Source organism: Falco rusticolus, chromosome 6 (assembly GCF_015220075.1).
Source record: "Falco rusticolus isolate bFalRus1 chromosome 6, bFalRus1.pri, whole genome shotgun sequence".
In the NCBI taxonomy this organism is placed as follows: domain Eukaryota; kingdom Metazoa; phylum Chordata; class Aves; order Falconiformes; family Falconidae; genus Falco; species Falco rusticolus.
In genome coordinates this window covers 7,875,626-7,896,388 of record NC_051192.1, presented here as the reverse complement: position 1 = coordinate 7,896,388, position 20,763 = coordinate 7,875,626, and the positions used below count along the sequence as shown (strand labels likewise).

At 35.7% G+C, this 20,763-nt stretch overlaps 1 protein-coding gene across 11 annotated transcripts in view; it reads left to right on the top strand.

The window, feature by feature from the left end:
- Nucleotides 1-20,763, top strand: part of RYR2 (ryanodine receptor 2) — a 434,536-nt gene that overhangs the window by 271,611 nt on the left and 142,162 nt on the right. For all 11 annotated transcript variants that reach the window (XM_037391531.1, XM_037391524.1, XM_037391528.1 and 8 more), the window contains 12 exons: nt 145-319; nt 5,889-6,097; nt 6,989-7,341; nt 8,434-8,548; nt 9,378-9,538; nt 10,213-10,372; nt 10,647-10,733; nt 11,492-11,718; nt 12,684-13,485; nt 13,993-14,193; nt 14,308-14,413; nt 18,182-18,325. In XM_037391531.1, the coding sequence (XP_037247428.1) occupies nt 145-319; nt 5,889-6,097; nt 6,989-7,341; nt 8,434-8,548; nt 9,378-9,538; nt 10,213-10,372; nt 10,647-10,733; nt 11,492-11,718; nt 12,684-13,485; nt 13,993-14,193; nt 14,308-14,413; nt 18,182-18,325 (2,740 nt within the window). The remainder of the gene's footprint in view (nt 1-144; nt 320-5,888; nt 6,098-6,988; nt 7,342-8,433; nt 8,549-9,377; nt 9,539-10,212; nt 10,373-10,646; nt 10,734-11,491; nt 11,719-12,683; nt 13,486-13,992; nt 14,194-14,307; nt 14,414-18,181; nt 18,326-20,763) is intronic.

Sequence of the window (20,763 nt, the reverse complement as noted above, 5' to 3'; positions counted from 1 at the left end):
TTGTTTTGGAATGATACGTTGTGAAAGTGTTAATTTTAGTGCCATCTTAATTGAGGGGGCTAAGTATTAGTTGTACCACTAAGGGAGAGAGGAGCACATACTTTGTCACTATTACTCTTTGAAATTCTTTTAAATCCTTTTCAGGCACAGCGGTGGCATCAAGGTAATGAGCATTTTGGCCGCTCTTGGTTGGCAGGAGATGTTGTTGGATGTATGGTTGACATGAATGAGCACACTATGATGTTCACCTTAAATGGTGAAATCCTGCTTGATGACTCAGGTTCAGAACTTGCGTTCAAGGACTTTGAGGTTGGTGATGGTAAGTACTGTAACGCATTGTGCTGTTAACTTGCTGTTGTTGCCCAATTTTTGCTCTGGCTTCCCTTTAATGTGATGTGCCTCTTCCCCCCACCTCCCCCAACTACCCCTTGTTGTTTTCTCTATTTGATTAATATCAAGCCTTTGGAAAGGAGGCATGCTGGGTGTGAGGATGAGGCAAGGCCTTTTTCTGTGGTGAACTTTGCAGCCTTCTTTTGACTTTTCCAGTATTTTGCAGGGATGTGTCTGGAACTGTAAATTCATGACCTTAAACATTTAATTTTCACTGCAGCAGGTTACCGTATGGTATAACAGAATCATAGAAGGAATTGTAAAATGGTGTGGGTTGGAAGGGACCTTTGAAGATCATCTAGTCCAACCCCCCTCCTATGGGCAGAGACATGAAATTTTACCTAGATCAGTTACTGAAATGCTACCAACTTTCTGTCAAATTAGTGAGAACATATGTTAGAGAGTTTAAGGCAGCTTTAAGGTTTTGTTTTAGCTCTGGGAGGAGAAATGACACCTGACCGTGGATAAAGCCAGCTGGTATAAAATTACTTTTCAATTTTTTTTTTTACTTAATTCTAAACCAGCAGATTGAGTTTTGTACCTGTTGTTGTAGTGTTCTTGGTGCAGCTTTGAGTCCACAAGCAGGTTTTAATTTACCACAAATCTATATTTTTATGAGATTGTAAATATGACAAAGATTGTGAGGTTGTGTCAGGTGCTAGATTGATTTTCTACCACAAAAGTAATTACATACTTGTGTGCGAACAGGCATGTGAACGGATAAGAAATTACATTAATGTAGATGACTGCCTAACATTTCTGAACTATGGTAATGTGAAAAAAAAAAAAATTAAGCTTTAATCTTTCTTTTCATTTGTTGTTGATACATGCACTCTATCGTATATATTATATGTCTGTTAAATAATACATCTGTGTCTGAGAGATAAAGTTAAATTTTTTGAGCAGTAAAGGTTGCAAATGGTACTTTTGGGTTACTGATCCCTATTCCCAGGAGAAATATGAATTGTATATCTATTAATTAGACAGTTCCCTGCTTGAATTTTAACCGCTTCACTTTTATCTGGATTTCAGAGTTTGTACTTTAAGAAGTGCTTTGGGAGAAGAATTTTTTCTCCCTTCTTCTGCCATGCAATAGGAATTAGGAGTAATTTTTGATTTCATTTAAAATGAGATAATTGCCACCAATTTTTTAGACTCATGACTGTTACTGTACTTCTTTCAGATTTCCTTAAATATGATGATAACATAATGAGGGAAAGAGATGCATGAATTAGCTTACTTCTAGTAGTATTGGCATAACATCACCCTAGTGCCATTAAATTATTAGTTTTCCAGTTATTAGGGAGTAGAATCCCATTGAGGACTGAGGGATTCTGAAAGAAACTAGAATTCCATGAATTTCTGAGGGTAGCCTGTCTGAGCAGTGTTTTGATTTCAAAGTTGATGAAATCACATGGTGTAGGTTTTGTGGTACTTGTTTCTAGCTGCAGGTTCAGATTTAAACAGATCTCTGTTAAGTCTGAAACTGCTAAAGTGGTTCGTGGTTTGACATGGAGCCTGAAGGCCTTGGTAGCCATGTAAAAGGCTTAATGTTAGTGTGTCCAGGCTCTCAGATTTTTCACAATGTCCTTATAATTCACGTTAAGCTCTCTAATGTCATGCTTGTAGAAAAGAGCTTGCCTTTGAAATAAGATCTCCTATTCTATTTTCAAATGAATCTGCTTACTGATCTCAGATTTAATAACTCCAGGTCACTATTTGTAAATATTATGGGTATTTCATATACTATTTATGGTGAGGGAAAGGCATCTATATATGTGTGTGTGTATATACAAACAGGTGTATGGAATACCCAAATTAACTCTGACTTTTATAGAGCTTTCATTTTTTTGTAGGCTGGCTTTAGTTTGGTTTTGTTAATGGCTCTCTGTTTGTTAAATGGGTTTGTTAAAATTGCTTAAGAGTATTGACACCTCTCTACAGGTCACTTCTGTCAGTGAATCGTGTGCATGCCATGTGCTGCTGCAGGAAGAGACCTTTTGCTTTAGAAAAAAAGATAGAATTTATGATCAGAGCCCGATGTCCTGCTTTGAAGGATGCAGTCTGACTATAAATCAGTCCTTTAGTTTTAATTTACTTAGGAACAGTGAAAAGTGAGTATGGCGCTCTGCCAGCTTACTAATAAGGCTCGTGTGCTGCATCTTAGGTTGTACTACTAACAAGAGGAGCTCCTTCGGATTATGGCAGACTAATTTGTTTGTGAGATACCATCTCAGCAGTAAAATTGTTAAAACATAATTGCATATTTTGCATTTGTGTAAGGGAAATTTCATACTGCAGATACGAACAAGTACACTGTGCAAACCAAATTTTGTTTTGTCAACTCATGATCTCTATGAGCATGAGCTGATTGTAGTGAGTGTTTGACAAATTGGGTCAGGAGGTTCAGCTTGTGTTCGTGAAAGTAGGAAGCATTACAAAAAGTGTTGCTGTCCTATGCTTTTGCTACATGACAGACAATGCTAAAGGATTACTGTTCTGGCAGTAGTGTTAAAGTCTTCCTACTTGTTTTGCTATTTCATATGGTAAAATAAAAGTTTTGCTTCTTAGCCCAGTTACACACCTGGAGACTAAGAGCCAGATCATGGGTAAATCACCTTTTTATGTAGCCTCCAGCATGCAAAGGCTACACAGGAACTGAAAAATGTCGCTTCTAAAATGGCTGGATACCCAAAGAAGTGTACTGAAAGTTAATTTTTATTCCATAGCAAGACACCTAACTGCCTTACCAGCATGCTCCCTATAAGATGAGATGCCATATCTTTACCAGATACAGAAGAGCCCTGGGGCACCTTAATGACAACTATACTGTTGGCACATCAGTCCAGAATTTCAGCAGAGGAGAGGAAGTCGTGTTTCCGTGGTTAGGACTGTACTTGCTACTTTCTTTCATGAACTGTTTGACCTGTGCAGAAACATGAAATGATTGTTCATATATATAAATATAAAAATAGATAAATATATATATAGATATGATGTGTTCACAACTGATCAGTTTACACCTCCTTGTCTTTGAACACTTTTTTTTAAAAGATTTTGTTCCTCTATTTTCTTTGTACCAAAAATCTAGTTAGGTCACTATTTTGTTTTGAACAGCAGTGGATATGTATCAGAACAGGATAAGCAGAAAGTGATACAGTCACCCAGCCTCCAGTGATTTTTCTGGTTTAGGGGCTTTTAGAGGCAAACATGTTTCTGTCAAATAGCCCTGATAGTTTGTTGGGGTTTTTTTGTGTTGGTTGGGTTGTTTTTTGTTTTGGTTGGGTTTTTTTGTTTGTTTCTTTCCACAAGCACGTCTCTAAACACTTTTTGAATTAATGTGAGCTTCTAGCATCCATGATGCTATGTGACAGTATTCTACAGTGTTACTATTAGTGTAGAAGGAAGTCCCTGCCACTGTTTTGAAGCTTACTACCAAACAGTTTCTTTGATCATAATTTTTGTTATGAAAGGCATTAAAAAATCATTTACTGTTCATTTTCTCTATGCCGCTCGTAATGGGGGTATATATCATACCCCCTTACTTCAGCTTCCAAAAAAGATTTATTATCTTAATTTCTTTAATTGTTGCTCATAAGAAAGCAGTTTCATTTGTGTTGGCCATTTCCAGATCTATTATATCCTTTTTGAGTTGTGAACAGCAAAACTTCATAAGATCCTGAATATGGTTGCCGTACATCCTGGAAACAACTGAAAATAAGAAATGGAAATTAAATGGTGAGGTGATTCAGATAGACAAAGCATATGCTTTAGTCTGTATATATCTGTGTGGTTTATAGCAAATCTTACATCACTTTTGTTAAGATTGTGAGGATTCATGCTGTCACTACTGTTCCTGTGAAAACCCATTCTCAAACAACTTGATGTCCATGGACATCCGTTACTTGATGTCTGGTATGGTTTTTGAGTGATGAAGTGAGATTTTTAAGGGTATTGAAAATAAAATCTTGATTTTTGGCTTTGCTTAAAAACTTTTGCAACAGCTTATGGATTCCTTTCACTGAACAGGGAGCCCATTAAATTCTTCCTACTTGAGCTGCTGGGCTTTATCACAGCATATATCTATATATGCAAATATAATTTTCCTAGTTATGTGTTGTATAATACATTTTTATTTCATTTAGTGATGGAAAATATTCTTTATTATTGTTTGTCATTGGATTTGCACTAGCAGAATGGACATAAATCATGTTGTCTAAATCATCTAATGATTTAAGAGCCTTGCTGTGAAGATAAAAATCTGGACTTGAACTTAAAACGAATAGTGTATGTCCTTAAATTTATCATGCCTAATACACATACAGATGATAACCAATCTTGTGTATCTGTAATAAAATCTTCAAAAGGTGGTACTGAAGGCTGATACTTTATCTGGTGAGCAGTCATTCCTGTAGATGGTGCTCTGGGATTTCCTTTTGTCTGTATAAAGAACATAACGTGAATGGATATTCTGCCCTTTTTTTTGTCTGGGCAGATAAAGGAAAGTGAGGAACTAGTTGTATTTTGTCCTTATGTGCTTCAATACATGGTACATTCACTTGAACCAGAATCATTGAACAGAGCTTCATGTTTCTTGTTGGTACAAAAGAAAACATTTTGTTAATAGCTAGGTCAAATGAATCTACAAAGTGGTTTGTAGCTTTGGAAATTCAAAATCAGGATGAAAAGGAAGAGGAGAAATAAGATTTTTCTAGGTTTTTAGACTGCGCTGCTGAATCCGAGGGAAAAAAAAACCCCAAAACAAATGTTTTTTTAAGAAGTGCAAAGGAGTCACAAGTGAGTTCCCTGTGCTAGCGAAGCAGTAAGAGAGCAGGCGCATACAAATGTGAAGCCGATTCAAAACTAAAAACAAAAAACCCGGCCCAAAACCAAAAATAAACTACCCTAAGTTTCAACAAGCTACAGTACCATATTGTCAGTTCTCATTATCCAGAGCCACAATGTGTTATGAATTTTTATAATTAATCATTTATTTTTTTTTCCCCAACAGCTTGCACTTGATGCATATTTGTTATTTTTTTCTCTACTCTAGCTGTGTGGACAAGTGCTCTATTACTTTTAGAGTATTTTTTGAGGTTCTCTCAAAGTACCATGACTAATAGAATTTTAGGAGGAATATTAAAAGTAGTAAGACTTGGAGTAAAATTGGCAACACTCCACCAGCTCAGCAGAGAGATTATTTGAGAGCTGATTGTCAGACTCCTTGAAAATACTCTCAGGTTTCTGTGAAGTAAATTGAGTGTTGCATAAAGAGATCCATGGTATTAGAAAGTGGTTGGGGTTTTTTTAATGATATTTGAGATTACAGTACTTGGTTACATGCAAGAGGCGATGGGCTATCGATAACTGCTTGCATTTATACTGTTTGATTTGTAGATTATTTTTTTCCCCGAATGCTTTTTACTTGGTTTATGGAAGAGAGCAGTTCTCTGATGTTTGTGTTGTACAACCCATGTGTTCTTTCATCTTGTTTTAAGGATTTCTACCTGTGTGCAGCCTGGGCCCATCTCAAGTGGGAAGAATGAACTTTGGAAAAGATGTCAGCACTCTAAAATATTTCACGATCTGTGGCTTACAGGAAGGGTATGAACCCTTTGCTGTTAACACAAACAGAGACATCACCATTTGGCTGAGTAAAAGGCTCCCTCAGTTTCTACCAGTGCCACAAAATCATGAACATATTGAGGTTTGTGATCCTATTAAAATGTTTCTAGACACTTCTTCCATGAATATGTTTGAATTATGTTTCTACTTTTGAACTTCTAGAGAAGATTTTTAATGGGATATGTGACCCAGTTCTGGATGAACCTTACAGCTGTTAAAATTGTCGTACGTTCAGTGGAGTTGCAAGTAATGTAATTATTTGGTTGATAGTAATTTTTTATCCATGAAATCTGTTATATGTGTAAACAAGAGATTCTTAGAGACAGATTCTGCAAGATGTCCTCATTAAGAGCTCCTTGTGCAGAGAGCTATGTTTTGTAAACAATTTCCAGAAATTGGGCATTTCTACATAGCAGATACCATGTGTTCTGGTGCACACACTTTGTGGAGTGAGTTTTCCATCACTAATTGGTTTTGATTTTTATACATATTTATTAACCGATTGTGTCAACATTTATGCCCTAATCACTTGTGCGTCTTGATGAAACTGAATTCATGTTGTAAGACTTACAAGTCTACCATGAAATCATTCTGAAATTGATGTAATTAGAAATCTTATTCAGCTGATACTTAAGAAATAATTTATGTTCTTGCATATGTACATGTATGATTTGTATTAGCTGGTTTGTGTTGTTCTGGGGCGGGTTGGATTTTTGTTGCAAACAGTTATGATGGGAAAGGTCATTCCTTTGTGAGTGTTTCTTTGATTTAATAACAGAACAACAAAAACCTCTACTCATCGTATTTATTTCCTCTTAAAACAGCAGCACACGATTACAATACATTTAACTGTTGATAACATACTGTTGCAAATTTTGCAAGTCATGGATGTTTACACTAGAAATACAAGTTGAATATTTACAAGAGGGAAAAAACATCATCTTCAAAACAACTATGTCTTTACATTTGACAGGTGATGAGAATTGATGGCACCATAGACAGCTGCCCCTGCCTGAAGGTCACACAGAAGTCCTTTGGTTCACAGAACAGTAAAACAGACGTCATGTTTTTTCGATTAAGCATGCCCATTGAGTGTGCTGAGGTGTTCTCCAGATCAGCTGCAGGAGGGTTACCAGGCTCTGGTCTTTTTGGCCCGAAGAATGACTTGGAGGATTATGATGCTGATTCTGATTTTGAGGTTCTAATGAAGACTGCTCATGGTCATCTAGTTCCTGACCGGACCGAAAGAGAAAAAGATGCCACAAAACCAGAGTTAAACAACCATAAAGATTATGTTCAAGAAAAGCCTTCACGTCTTAAACAAAGGTTAGTAGCACATAGCTTGCCTTTCTTTGCCACCCCCCCTTTTTTTCCCCCCCCTTTTTTTCTTTTCCCTCCTTCTTTCTTGAATAGTATAGGAAAATGTCAAGTCTGCAGAGATTCTTTCCTCAATTCTGTCCTAAATTTGGATATAACACAGTACATGAGACAGTGAACCTTCATGTGAAATTCTGTCCTAAATTTGGATATAACACAGTACATGAGACAGTGAACCTTCATGTGATTAAATTGCATGTGTAATATATAGATTAAAATTAAGGAGAAAACCAAAAACATTTTTCAAGCTATTAGAAACCTATCGTTTGGGGTTTTGTGAAGGCTTTTGTGATCATTACATGAGTTGCTCTCTAAAACCATGGAAATTCATTCTGACAGAACTAGGAAGTCTTCAAAGTGACATGGAATGTGTTTTCACATGGCTTCCAAAAAGCTGAAGATAATCCTTACCTAGAAATGTATATTAGCTTCTTATCTCACTCAATGAACCAAATAATCATAAGAATGTCCTTTAGATGACATTTTCATTCTTCCTAATTTTTCTTATGGAATGAGGAGAACACTTGACTTGATGGTGCTGTGGAGATGCAAACACCGGGCCATTACACAGACAATGTTACTGCAGATCTCCATTCCTTTTCTGCTCTTCTTTAACAAACTTGGTTTGTTAAACATTTCGATTGCAGAATAGATCAGGACATATAGACGGTATTGTTAAATGCATAAAGGTCATTTAAGGTTCCACATTATTCCAAAGTGACATAGGTGTTTAACAGCCTGATAATTTTTTAAGTTACATGAGTTTAGTGTCCAAGTAACTTTTGAATATATAGTTTAAGCTCAGAATTCATTTAAGTGCTTTTAAAAATGAGCTTATCTCTTTAATCTACATGGAAGTAATAAACTAACCAGTGTTATATATTAATAATGTCATAAATACTATGTATTTAGGTGTAACATAATAAATACCTGCATTTAGAGATAATGTATCAATGGAAAATTCCTCTCTGTGTGTGTGTATATATATATTAATATACTGAAATTTTCATATAGATTTTGATTTTATTCATCTTTTTACAGATTTATGCTCAGGAGGACAAAGCCAGATTATAGCATGAGTCACTCTGCACGGCTTACTGAGGATGTGCTAGCAGATGATAGGGATGACTATGATTATTTGATGCAAACTTCCACGGTATTGTAACATAGGATTAGCGTTTTAGCTACTTGCTTGTTTGGTTGGTTGGGGTTTTTTTGATAATTGTATGCTATCCCTTGTAAGAGTTTCAGAAGCAGTGCAATTTTTAGGCAAAATTTTTAATTTAAAAGTCTGTGATAGTCCTGTACTACTGATGCTGAGACCACTATGTTCTTTTTGTTTTGACTTGTCAGTCTAAAACAATTTCCACAATGAAAGCCATAAAATAATTTAATCCATTTTTTGATTGCTATTGATAACACCAAACATAAAAAAGAAAGAATAAATAGTTCTAGAGTAATTGAATAAGTAGGGAAAAGTGCTTTAAACTAATAGGTCAGTGTTCAGGACCATTTGAAAACATCTATACTAATTTTACTCAGCATTTATTTCATTGAGTTCCCAGTGAAAGTTTTGTGCATCTTCTGACAAATCAGCTCCATACTAACTCTTCAATGTTCAAAGGAGAAAATACTTCTCACTTGGATGTAGTCTTCTCTTTTTAAAAGATACTAGATGCTAGAAACCAAGTCACCTACAATATAAAAATTGTAGCCTACAATGCTGTGATGCAGAAGCCTACAATACAAGCCTATAAACTGCACCTTTAATCTTTTTTTTTGTTTGCTTTAACATACATATTTCGTTAGCTGTATTTTGACTTGTGTTTATATTCTTTTGTTGCTTTGCTTATGAATTACACACGAACCAGCTGATGCTACTTTTGAAGAGATGGCTTATGTTCAGATCTTAGAACAATAATCAAACTGATACACTGGAAACCAAATGCTAACATTTACTGACATTATTTTTTTTTTATTGACAGTACTATTATTCAGTGAGAATATTTCCTGGTCAAGAACCTGCTAATGTCTGGGTGGGCTGGATTACGTCTGACTTTCACCAGTATGACACAAGCTTTGACTTGGACAGAGTGCGTACTGTCACAGTTACACTAGGAGATGAAAAAGGGAAGGTTCATGAGAGGTTGGTTACAATTTTCTTAAAAAGATGCATATTTTTATACCCATAAAAGCAACTAACAATTTAAAAACAGTAGATCCACCCCATTTGATGTAACTGGGTTGATGTAAAAAAAAAAAAAAAAAAAGGAAAAAGTGTAACTTCACTTGTTCTCTCCTCTTGCTTGTGAAGAAACAGTGGAGTAATGATCTAATCAAATCAATAAGCACTGAAAAGTAAAATAGTGCAGCTTTCCTATGTAGCTTCAGACCATGAGCCTGTAAATATTGACTTCTGAACTGGTACAAAAGAGAGCAACATACCTTGTAGTAATTACGGAACTTCTTGATTTTGAGCAGTCCAAAATTAGTACAACAGCAGCTCTTCTCAGCGCTTCAGCTCGTGATCTATGCCAGAATGTTGTGTTATGCTTAACGTTAAATGATTTTAAACTTTAACTTGCAAAGTCCGTTTTGTTTCATTGAATGTTAGGAAAGATTTTGACTTGTTCATATTTTGTCGTCTTCAATTTTTTCACGTATGAAGTCTAGGTTTCATTGAATTTTAGCATTGGTTACGGTGGGATCTCCTGTTTTCAGCCACAAGGCCCTGCTGGTTGCAGCCGTACAAAGTTGTTCTTAGTCCACTATTTAAAGCTTACACACCATCCATAAATAAATTTGTCTTTTGACATTCAGTATAAAACGCAGCAACTGCTATATGGTGTGCGCAGGAGAGAGCATGAGCCCTGGACAAGGACGTAATAATAATGGTCTGGAGATTGGTTGCTTGGTTGATGCTGCCAGTGGCCTGCTGACCTTCACAGCTAATGGCAAGGAATTAGGCACGTACTATCAGGTGAGTATTTTTTGATGATTTCTTCCAGTGGGAAGGGGGAAAACTGTATCCTAAGACTGCATCTTATTAGAAACTTTTGTACAAGATTGGAAGAAAAAGTAATTGTCACTGTTATGACAGTGATTTCCCCCTCCTGTTTGGATTTTCTGGGGTTTTTACTCAAAGTGTTGCACTTATTGACTGTCAATACAGATATTATGTTTCTTTTTTAATTTGTGATAATGCTTTGCTGTCTTCAGTGGTTAGCTGTTTTTGCGTCTTTATCTTTGTTTAGGTTGAACCAAGTACAAAGTTATTTCCTGCTGTATTTGCTCAAGCTACAAGCCCCAATGTTTTCCAGTTTGAACTGGGAAGAATAAAGGTAAATAATGCTTTATTTGTGCAGGTTTAGGACTAATATATTATATCAAATATTAGTGGTGGGGTTTTTTTGGCCATTTGTTACCTGCAATATGTTGTTGGTATTGGGCACATTTTTATGATTCCAAGTATTTGCACTACTGCCATTTTTATTCTTAACTCAGTTTTAAGTACTATGTATTTAAAATACTCTACATTGGATGAGAAGGATTGTAACTGATTAGAATTGGCAGAGGATATTGCAAAGTCCTGTTGAATTTTCTGAATCTCACTCTTCACAATGAAGCAAAAACACTGAGGTCAGTAAGGCAAATCTCTTATTCTACAGAGTATGGATGACTGGTGTATCTGCAGATTAAGTTAGGGATTTAAAATGGTTTTAAAGTACCTTCAAACAGTACACTCAAGAAAACTGAGCTGAAATTTGCTTCCTTGCTTTGGATACATGCATGTCTAAAAAATCAGAAGAGGTGAAAGAAGAGTGGAGTTCAGATCTCTGGTTCAAGGAAGTGGCCACAAATTCCATTCACGTTTCTATTTCAGATTTAGCTGTTTTACAAAATTTGTTGTGGACAATGCTCTCTTCCTGCTAATCTGCCAGCAGTTCCCAGCTGGATTTCCAAGCTACTGAAAATGTTAATTTCCTGTTGCACTGTACTTAACTGTACTATATGTTGAATACATTTCTTGAAATATATATATATTCATTGTTTGATAAAGATGATCAAACCGATTGTCTCTTCTGTTGGAATTTTACAGAATGTAATGCCACTGTCTGCTGGCTTATTCAAAAGCGAACACAAAAACCCAGTCTCTCAATGTCCGCCACGTCTCCACGTCCAGTTTCTGACTCATGTGCTTTGGAGCAGAGTGCCAAACCACTTCTTGAAGGTTGATGTGTCTCGGATCAGTGAACGTCAAGGCTGGATGATACAGTGCCTGAATCCTTTGCAGTTCATGGCCCTTCATATTCCTGAAGAAAACAGGTTGATATTTGTGTGTTGTAGTGCATCATCAGAGTTAGGTTGGGATTATGAAGCTAGACATGTAATAAAATTTCTATAAGAAAAGCCCAGGATCTCCTTTATATTTATAACACATGGAAGTAAAGGCAGTATGTTTTCATTTAGCTAATATTAAAAATTAATCTTATTTTTCAATGTTTTAAAATCTGCCTCCTTTGATTGTCTTTCCAACTTCTCCTAGTTTCTCTCCAAACTCTTAAAGAGTATATGAAAGAGAGTATATGAAGAGAAACTCTTTTAAGAGTTTTGAATGAAAACTAAAGGAACTCTGTCTATAAAATAATAAAGACAATCTGTAAGATAGGCAAAAATCTGTTTTTGTAGAGTTTTTTTTAAGATTTGTGGCCAATGTAATTATTCCATTACTTTAATTTACCTAAATTTAGTTTAAACAATTGTGATTTCTTTGTTACATAAAAGTCTCAGTGTTTTGCCAGTGCCAAAACGGAAAATACCACTAAAAAATTAGGTAAGAATTCTAAACAAAGACCACCCCCGAACCCTGTGCGAGTGAACTGGTTAGTCTGTTGCCATTTTGCAACCTCAGATCTAAAAAACAAGAAATGATGTAAATATGTAAACTTATGCTTGTTTTAAAACCTTGATTTTTCAGTTATCCAAGTTCTGGTTTGTAGTATGAGTATTCTGTGTTAAGTAAATAGTTTTGATCTTTCCCCACTGAAAGTAATTGAAGGTCTACATTAGGGGTGAATTGAATAAATTCCTGATTGAACTTTCTTATTAGTCCTTGATTCTTAGGCTGGCAGAGTTTCTCACATGAAAGCTGAAATATGGAAAAAGCCCATCCCTAGAACTGATATTATGCCAATGTTATCCTTAAGGCCAATTCTGAATTCCTTCCTTCACTTAAGTAAGTTTTGGCACTGATATGGAATTTACTGTATTTTTTTTTTTTTCCTCTGCAGAACAATTGATATTTTAGAGCTGACAGAACAAGAAGAATTGCTGAAATTTCACTACCATACTCTCCGATTATATTCAGCTGTTTGTGCTTTAGGCAATAACCGTGTGGCCCATGCTATGTGTAGCCATGTGGATGAATCTCAGCTCCTATACGCTATTGAGAATAAATATATGCCAGGATTATTACGTGCAGGATATTATGACTTACTCATTGACATCCATCTCAATACCTATGCAACTGCCAGGTTAATGATGAATAATGAATTTATAGTTCCAATGACAGATGAGACCAAGAGTATTACTTTGTTTCCTGATGAAAACAAAAAACATGGCCTCCCTGGTATAGGACTTAGCACTTCATTAAGGCCAAGAATGCAGTTCTCCTCTCCCAGTTTTGTAAGCATTAGCAGTGAATGCTTTCAGTTCAGTCCTGAATTCCCTCTGGAAATCTTAAAGGCCAAAACCATAGAGATGCTAACTGAAGCTGTTCAGGAGGGCAGCCTCCATGTCAGAGATCCAGTTGGAGGTTCTACAGAATTTCTGTTTGTCCCTCTCATCAAGCTCTTTTATACCCTCCTAATTATGGGAATCTTCCACAACGGAGATCTAAAACACATCTTGCAGTTGATTGAGCCCCGGGTTTTCAAAGAAGCAATGAGCCAGGAGGATGAAATTGACTTCTCTGAGAAGGAGCTGAGTTCAGATGAGCTCAAATCAGAAGAAGGAGAGGAAGAAACCAGAGGAGAGCAAGTGCCAAAGGAAGGACTCCTTCAGATGAAACTTCCAGAACCTGTTAAATTACAGGTAACAATCCTGCTGTGATAGTGATTGCTCCCATTTCTTTGCAGATCCTTTTTTCTTCACTTGGTAATTTCTCTTTCAAGCAATAAAGAATTTTGGCATTAGTTAAACAGAGAAGTAATTTCCTTACAGGAAACAAGATTTAGTGTCTTCCTGATGATATAAACTTGTTCACCATAGATCAAACAACTGTTGTTTCATTAAACTGAATTACTTTCTCAATGACATTAGCAAGGAATTATTAATTTTTATGAATCCAAACAGAAAAGAAGTTCCCTAGAAGCAAGGAGGGAATCCATTCTCTTACAATTTTAATGAAGGTCTTACCTGTTATGTGCCTGAGCCACATAAATCTCTTGAGGATGCCAGATATTCCTGGTGTAGAATTACTTCACATGTAGTAAATGATAGCATTAAAGACTTCAAGCAATCCATCCTTATTTGCATAATATACAGAAGATATTTCTTAGCTTGCCAACTCTGCATTCTCTTACGATACTGTTTTCTCAGATGTGTCATCTGCTCCAGTACCTGTGTGACTGCCAAGTACGACACCGAATAGAAGCCATTGTAGCATTTTCTGATGATTTTGTGGCCAAGCTTCAAGAGAATCAACGCTTCCGGTACAATGAAGTGATGCAGGCTTTGAACATGTCTGCTGCCCTGACAGCTAGAAAAACAAAAGAATTTCGATCCCCACCTCAGGAGCAGGTACAGGAGAATTTATTTTTTATTGTGCTCTATGTGTGGCAGAGTTCTGTTTGATTTCAACTGTTTTTCCTTTTGGACATCAGTGTCATTTGCCTTTCCTTTGTATTCTTTAAGATTAACATGCTACTGAACTTTAAAGATGATAAAAATGATTGTCCTTGCCCTGAAGAAATTAGAGATCAACTCCTGGATTTCCATGAAGACCTAATGACACACTGTGGTAGGTCTTGTTACTGAATATTTTACTTTTTTTAATTATTTTAGCTTTAGAAGCAGTTTTTCTAAATAATTTTACATAACACCAACTCAGTAGTGTATAGATTAACACTATGTCAATTATAAATGCTATCATTTATACAAGATATACAAGTTACTCAGCTTGTAGTCAAAACTAAGGGAATGTTCTTATCCTCATCTCTGGTCAGACTTGAAGGGAATGCAGTATATTTTGCATCATGAGGGAAAAGGGTTCTTTTTTTCACCCATACAGCTCTGTAGAAATTTCTTTGGGCTTATGTACTGCATAATGCTGTAGCTTACTTGTTATTCCAGAGGTTCTTCTGCCTATTCCCTCTCCCTTGCGTAGACTTGCTGTATCAAGTTTGCTATGGCCATGTTAACCACAATATAACATAGTATTAGTAGCTGATACTTCTCAGACATGAATGAAGATATAGAAGTTTATTGAAACAGACTAATAATGAAAAGGAACAGTTAAATTTCTGTGGGTTTGATTTCTTCACTTTAGTTAATAAAAAACAGTTAAATTCTATGTCATATTAAAAAGTGAAATATAGTAACAATTTAAATAGAAAAATACCAATAAAAAATGAAGCACCAAATGTGTATTTTAAATGTCGAGCTCATACCCATGACTACTGCGACTTCAGTTATAGAGTAGTTTTGCTCGGAATGCAAGTTTACCTTTTGCATTGCGGACTTTGTTGTTTTCCGGTTTGAAGGATACTCATCCCTTCATTTTAATTCAGTACACTATTTTAAAGAAATAAGTAAAAGAGACGCTTAGCAGGCAGCATGAGCAGACAAGCAGCTGAACTTTCACATCTTGTCCCATTAGCTAGGAGTATCTACTGCAGGGATGTGTGATAATATTTTTTGAACTACTACTCTGGTCAAGGAAGGAGCTTGGGGCAGGAGGATCTCTGCACTTTTCCTCCTGAACGGTATTCCTTATTAATCCCAGTTTAACTCAAAATAACAGATTTAATTATTTAATTCACCTCCTTGAAATATCCAAATAAATAAAACCATGCCATCAATACCTGACTTTCTTTCTTGGTAGAGTAACCACAGTTAATATCCCTGTATATCACAAGTCTGTTTGGTTAGATTGGTCCATCTCAAAGATATTTCTGTTACCTTAATAAATCTGTTACTATTTTAGTATCAAACATCACAGAAGGTCTTTAATGCAGACTCCTACTCAAAGCGTAGTCAATGCTGAACTCAGACCTGGTTTCTCAGTGATATTTGCACTTGGGTCATTAAGCTTCTAAGCACAAAGATTCCACAATGTCTTTGAGCAACATGTTGCAGGGCTTGAGTGTTCTAATGGTAATTTTTTTTTTTATTTTTTTCCTTATGTCAGTTTGGAACCCTGCCTTGAGCTAGTGATCATGTTTCTGCTAACAGGGGTTATTTTCAGCTCTCCTTGCTGTTAGAGTGAACTGCTGACTAATGTGTAGGTTGCTGTCCAATAGGACCCCCAAAGTTCTTTTCTGTAAAGGTGGTTTTTTAACCATTTCATGCCTAGCCTGCATTGTCACTGGTCTGTCCAAATTGTAAAACTCTGCCTTTGTCCTTGCTAAACTTCCAGCCCATTCCTCTACCCCCTTGAGCTTCCTGTTCTTGAGTGTGTTTTCTGCTTTGTATCATCCACAAACTTGATGAAGGTGCGTTATGTCACCTCAAAGGAAATATTTTTTATTTAAAATGAAAAAGGGGGGGGGGGGGGGGGGGGGGGGAGAAAAATTCAAAGTAAACTGTCAGTTGACAGGAAACTAAGATGAAATAAAGAGTTTACAAATAACATTTGAAAGGAAAAGAGGCTTTATCTTTCTCTTTGATTTTTTCCATTTTTCTTTTGTCTCTTACCATCATTCTCTGTTCAAATTATTTGGTCTAGTTTTATTTTTGGAGGTTTTATGTTGTTCTTTATGGGGAAACAGTAATTTACATAATCTACAAGTAGAAAATTAATTTTGTGGGTCAGAGGATGCATTACAGGAAAGCAGAATTAATTACTATATGTATTCAAAATACGGCTATTGAAAAACAGGTAAAACAATTAGACATTCTAAGTCCTGTGTTTATTTGATTAGCCAGCCACCATTTGAGGATTCACACTCACTCTCAAATGGCTGAGACACAATTATATTGGCAGTTTGCCAATCAGGAAAAAACAACTAGAGCTCAGGGAACAGCATAAGTGTGGGAAAACAGGCATTTCATTTAATATCAGAGCATCTCTGTGTTCTAATTGCTAACATTTCAGTGTCTTTACTGTTAATTAGTTTGGTTGAAGAAACTGCCATCCAAACCATTTTGTTAGATGATTTAGTGTAAAATATGAAGCTACTGGTGATCCTTGTTTAGTTGAGCGTCAATTACTCTCTCAGGACAAAATATAATAAAATAACTTTCAATGGTAGTAGAGCTGTACTTAATACAAAAACTCAGACAATTAAAACCAGATGCAATAAATTGAGAAGAATGATGTAATGGTATGAAAAAACATCCAATAAAATGCGTAATTGCTAAAGAACTCCCCACAAACCTCTTAACTTTAGAACTTGTATTGGAAACTAGACCTGGAGATCCTGGTGGACAAGGTGAACATGAGCAGAATGGGCCCTTGTGGCAGAGAAAGCCAACAGCTGGGCTCACCAGTATGAGAGAGACATAGACACACAAGTGAGTCTAGGGAGAGGCCATCAAAGATGATTTCATTCTTCAAGCATCTGTTGTACAAGGAGAGACTGAGAAGGCTCTGATTATTTAACTTGGAGAGAAAGCTCATGGAGGGATTGTATTGATGCATATAAATACCTGTTGGGCAGGGGGACTAAAGAAGGCTGAGACAGACTTTCCTCAGAGGTGCCTAATGACAGCATAAGAGACTATGGGCACAAACTGAAATACAGGAAATTCTACAGTTTCTTTTTTTCTTTTTTTTTTAACTGTAGGGGTGACAGAACTCAAGAACATGTTGCCCAGAGTGGTTGTGGAGTCTCCACCTTAGGAGATACTCAAAACCCAACTGGACGTGGTCCTGAGCAACCTGCTTTAGTTGAACCTGCTTTGAGCAGGGAGGCTGAACTAGATGATCTCTAAAGTGTTATTCCAACCTCAGCTATTCAGTGATGCTATAAAGCTTCACATGCATTTTTTAAAAAAATTTATAGCTTGTTAGAGGAGTATCATGAAAGGGCCACTTTATTGTGAAAGTGGCTGCTTTCTTCTGACTGGTCACTAGAAAGTATAGTTCTTTCACTTCTATGATATGTTTTACCTAAAAATTTCCTAGCCTTTACTGATTGTTTTTGTTTGGGTTTTTTTTAACTATCAGCTGAACTGTACTGTGTCAGTAGGGATGATGTCTATGTGTCTGAGCTACATATGTCCAAAACACAGGCGTCAATCAACATTAACATGGAAACAGGCTTACAGTGAGAGTTGAACACAGAAATATAATTAGTATATATTTTATGTATAATAATACACTATTTATACAATAAATTAATCGGATTACATGATCCTTATATGCCATTTCCTGCCTTGCACAAATACCTGATCTATACTTGTTCCAAGCTGCTGGTTAAGCATATCCCATATCAAACTCTTGTACTTCTGACAGAGCAGAACAACATAGTTCAGTTTGATTATATTTGTACATACAAGATATAAAAGATGTCTGTAACTTGTTTAATTTTATTCTTTTACTATTTAGTGTATAATTTTATTTCAGGAATTGAACTAGATGAAGATGGAACCTTGGATGGAAACAGTGATTTAACTATTAGGGGTCGCCTCCTATACCTTATGGAGAAAGTTACATATCTGAAGAAGAAGCAAGCTGAGAAGCCAGTTGATGATGATGCTAAGACATCCTGTAAGCAAAATTAGATCAGTTTAATGTATCCAAACTCCAAAAGACAAAAAAAGCAGGGGAGGAAGTTCCTTGCATATTTTCAGCCAAAACAAGGTAGATTTTTAGCAAAACATCTGTGTGCCTTAAAGTTTATAGCTCTGACTCAAAACAAGCTCAGATGGAATTTTCATGATAGGTAGATTTGTTTCCCGGTGGGATGTAGTGGAAAATTTCTACTGGCTTTTTCACCCTTGATCATTCTTCAAGTCATATTTTTTCCAGTATGTTTCTCGCTTTTTGTAGAATTAGTGCAGATTTAATAATTGTAGTGAGGTCCAGGTTATGAAAACTCGCTCATAAAATCAGCTGCAGCAGCTTCAAATCAGTATTTGCATGAAGATTGCTAAATTAAAGAAGACTGTGCAATTAGACTGTAATTTGCAAAGCTGTACTTAGAAGAAGCCTCCCCATCCAACCTAAAATTCAAGATGAGGTGACTGTGATTGTTGCTCTGTCATTTTTCTATAACTTTCTGTCTTTCCATCTTGATAAGAATCATTGCCAGTGGCACCCAAGTTCTGTACTTGGTGCCAACCAATTATGGAATTTTATTTATTTTTTTTACTTCTCAATGCTGATTTTGTTTTCATAATTTATTTTTTTTTTTTTGCCTTTATTATGGTGGGTGGAACTTTCAAATGTCTTAAGCTTTGATGCTGCTACCCTACTAGCAGGAATGAATTTCTGGGTACAGAGTTTAGGTGTTCTGACTTTGGTAGAAAGCTTGGTTTCCGTCACTGACTACACAGAATTCCTAGGGAGACTGGCCTTTCAACTTCATTGCTTTAATTTAAGTGCCTAAAGTCATGGGATGGGAAGATTTACCAAGAATACTTATAATGAGATGGTTTCTTAGCTTCCAGTTATTAGTGTTAGTGTAGTGTTCTATAAGTAGAAGAAATATTTTTTATCCTCCTAAAAGTGTGCCTTCTAGCTTTGCAGTTTATAACTGTTATTTCAATTATCAGGCAGTGATAATTAGAGGCTAGATCTGTGAAGAATGTGATGATGAATCCTACAGTTTCTTTTTTTTTTTCTTGTAGTAAGCTTAAAGCTCTACAAAATCTAATTCTCTCTGTTATGACAGTAGAAAGAAAGTATTATATTAAATTAATTCAACAGTATTATGGTGGATAGGCTGCTTGGGTTCTCCATTGCAAGCGAGGTAACACCCAGACCCACAGGTAGGTGGGATGCAGCATTGCAGTTACCAAAACAGGAGCAAAATGAGACCTTGCCCATGTGATTCTTCACAAAAAACAAAGGAAACACACTGTTGTGTCCCTCCTCATTATTAATTTCAGTCCTCCTAAAATATCAGCCCAAACACATTTTATCCTTTTACTTATTTTAAAGTGCTTTTATTCTAAAAAAATACTATGCTGTATGACAATGGAAACACCAAGTATTTGGACAGTATTATTCCTATTTTTTTCCCTTATATTGTATTTGTGCACATCTTAGCACAAATTTTCATCTGTGTTCAACATTCTTTTTTCTGTAAACTTCTGTTCCTTCAGTATCTTTCTTTAAGTATTATTACTTTTTTGTTTGTTTATTTATTTGAATTTAGCCTGAAATTGCATCTGGTTTGCTCCACGATCATGTTACTGTCTCAACACATAGATTTCTAATTTGAAGAAAAGATTTTTTTATGTTTAGTCTGTATCAGCCACCTTCTTCAACATCAGGATATTTATTAGTCAGTTTATTGAACTTCAGGAGGGATTATCAAATTTCCCTTGTCAAACCTTTGCCATTATCTGCTTGACATGAAATAAATTGATTAGTTACATAAATACTAAAGGTGAAGTCCTCTAGTGTGTAACTATTGAGGAGTCTCAAGAGGATCCAGAATTGATCTGACAGAGTCTTGCAAACCTGAGTGGAAGTTCCCCAACATGGTGAAAAGAATATTAAGTGTCTTTATCACATACTTTGTCTTGACTTTTAGTTCATGAGTAATTTTTTCAAACAGTAGTCTCAAATCTTAACTGACATTATATAGCTTGTCTAATTTAACATATGACTTTTCTAGATCTCAAGTAATAAAATTTTCAATGAGAGTACCAGATGCAGGTTTCTCACTTTATTTATATATATATATATATTAATATATATATATTAATATATATGATTTAATATAATATTTAATATATTAAAATATATTATACATTTTTATAATATGTATATAATTTATAGAGACTGAATTCAAAATATGCAAATGCTGATTTGCTATTTATTTGACTGGAGTCTCTTCATTTCTGTTTCTTTTGAAGGCTTTTGTTTTTGGCAGAGGACTAAGTTAAATTATTCGGTTCTATAAATTATAAAGTTTTGAGTGGATACAGAGCTCATACATGTAAATAAATAATACAGCATTTGTGTGTGCTACCAGT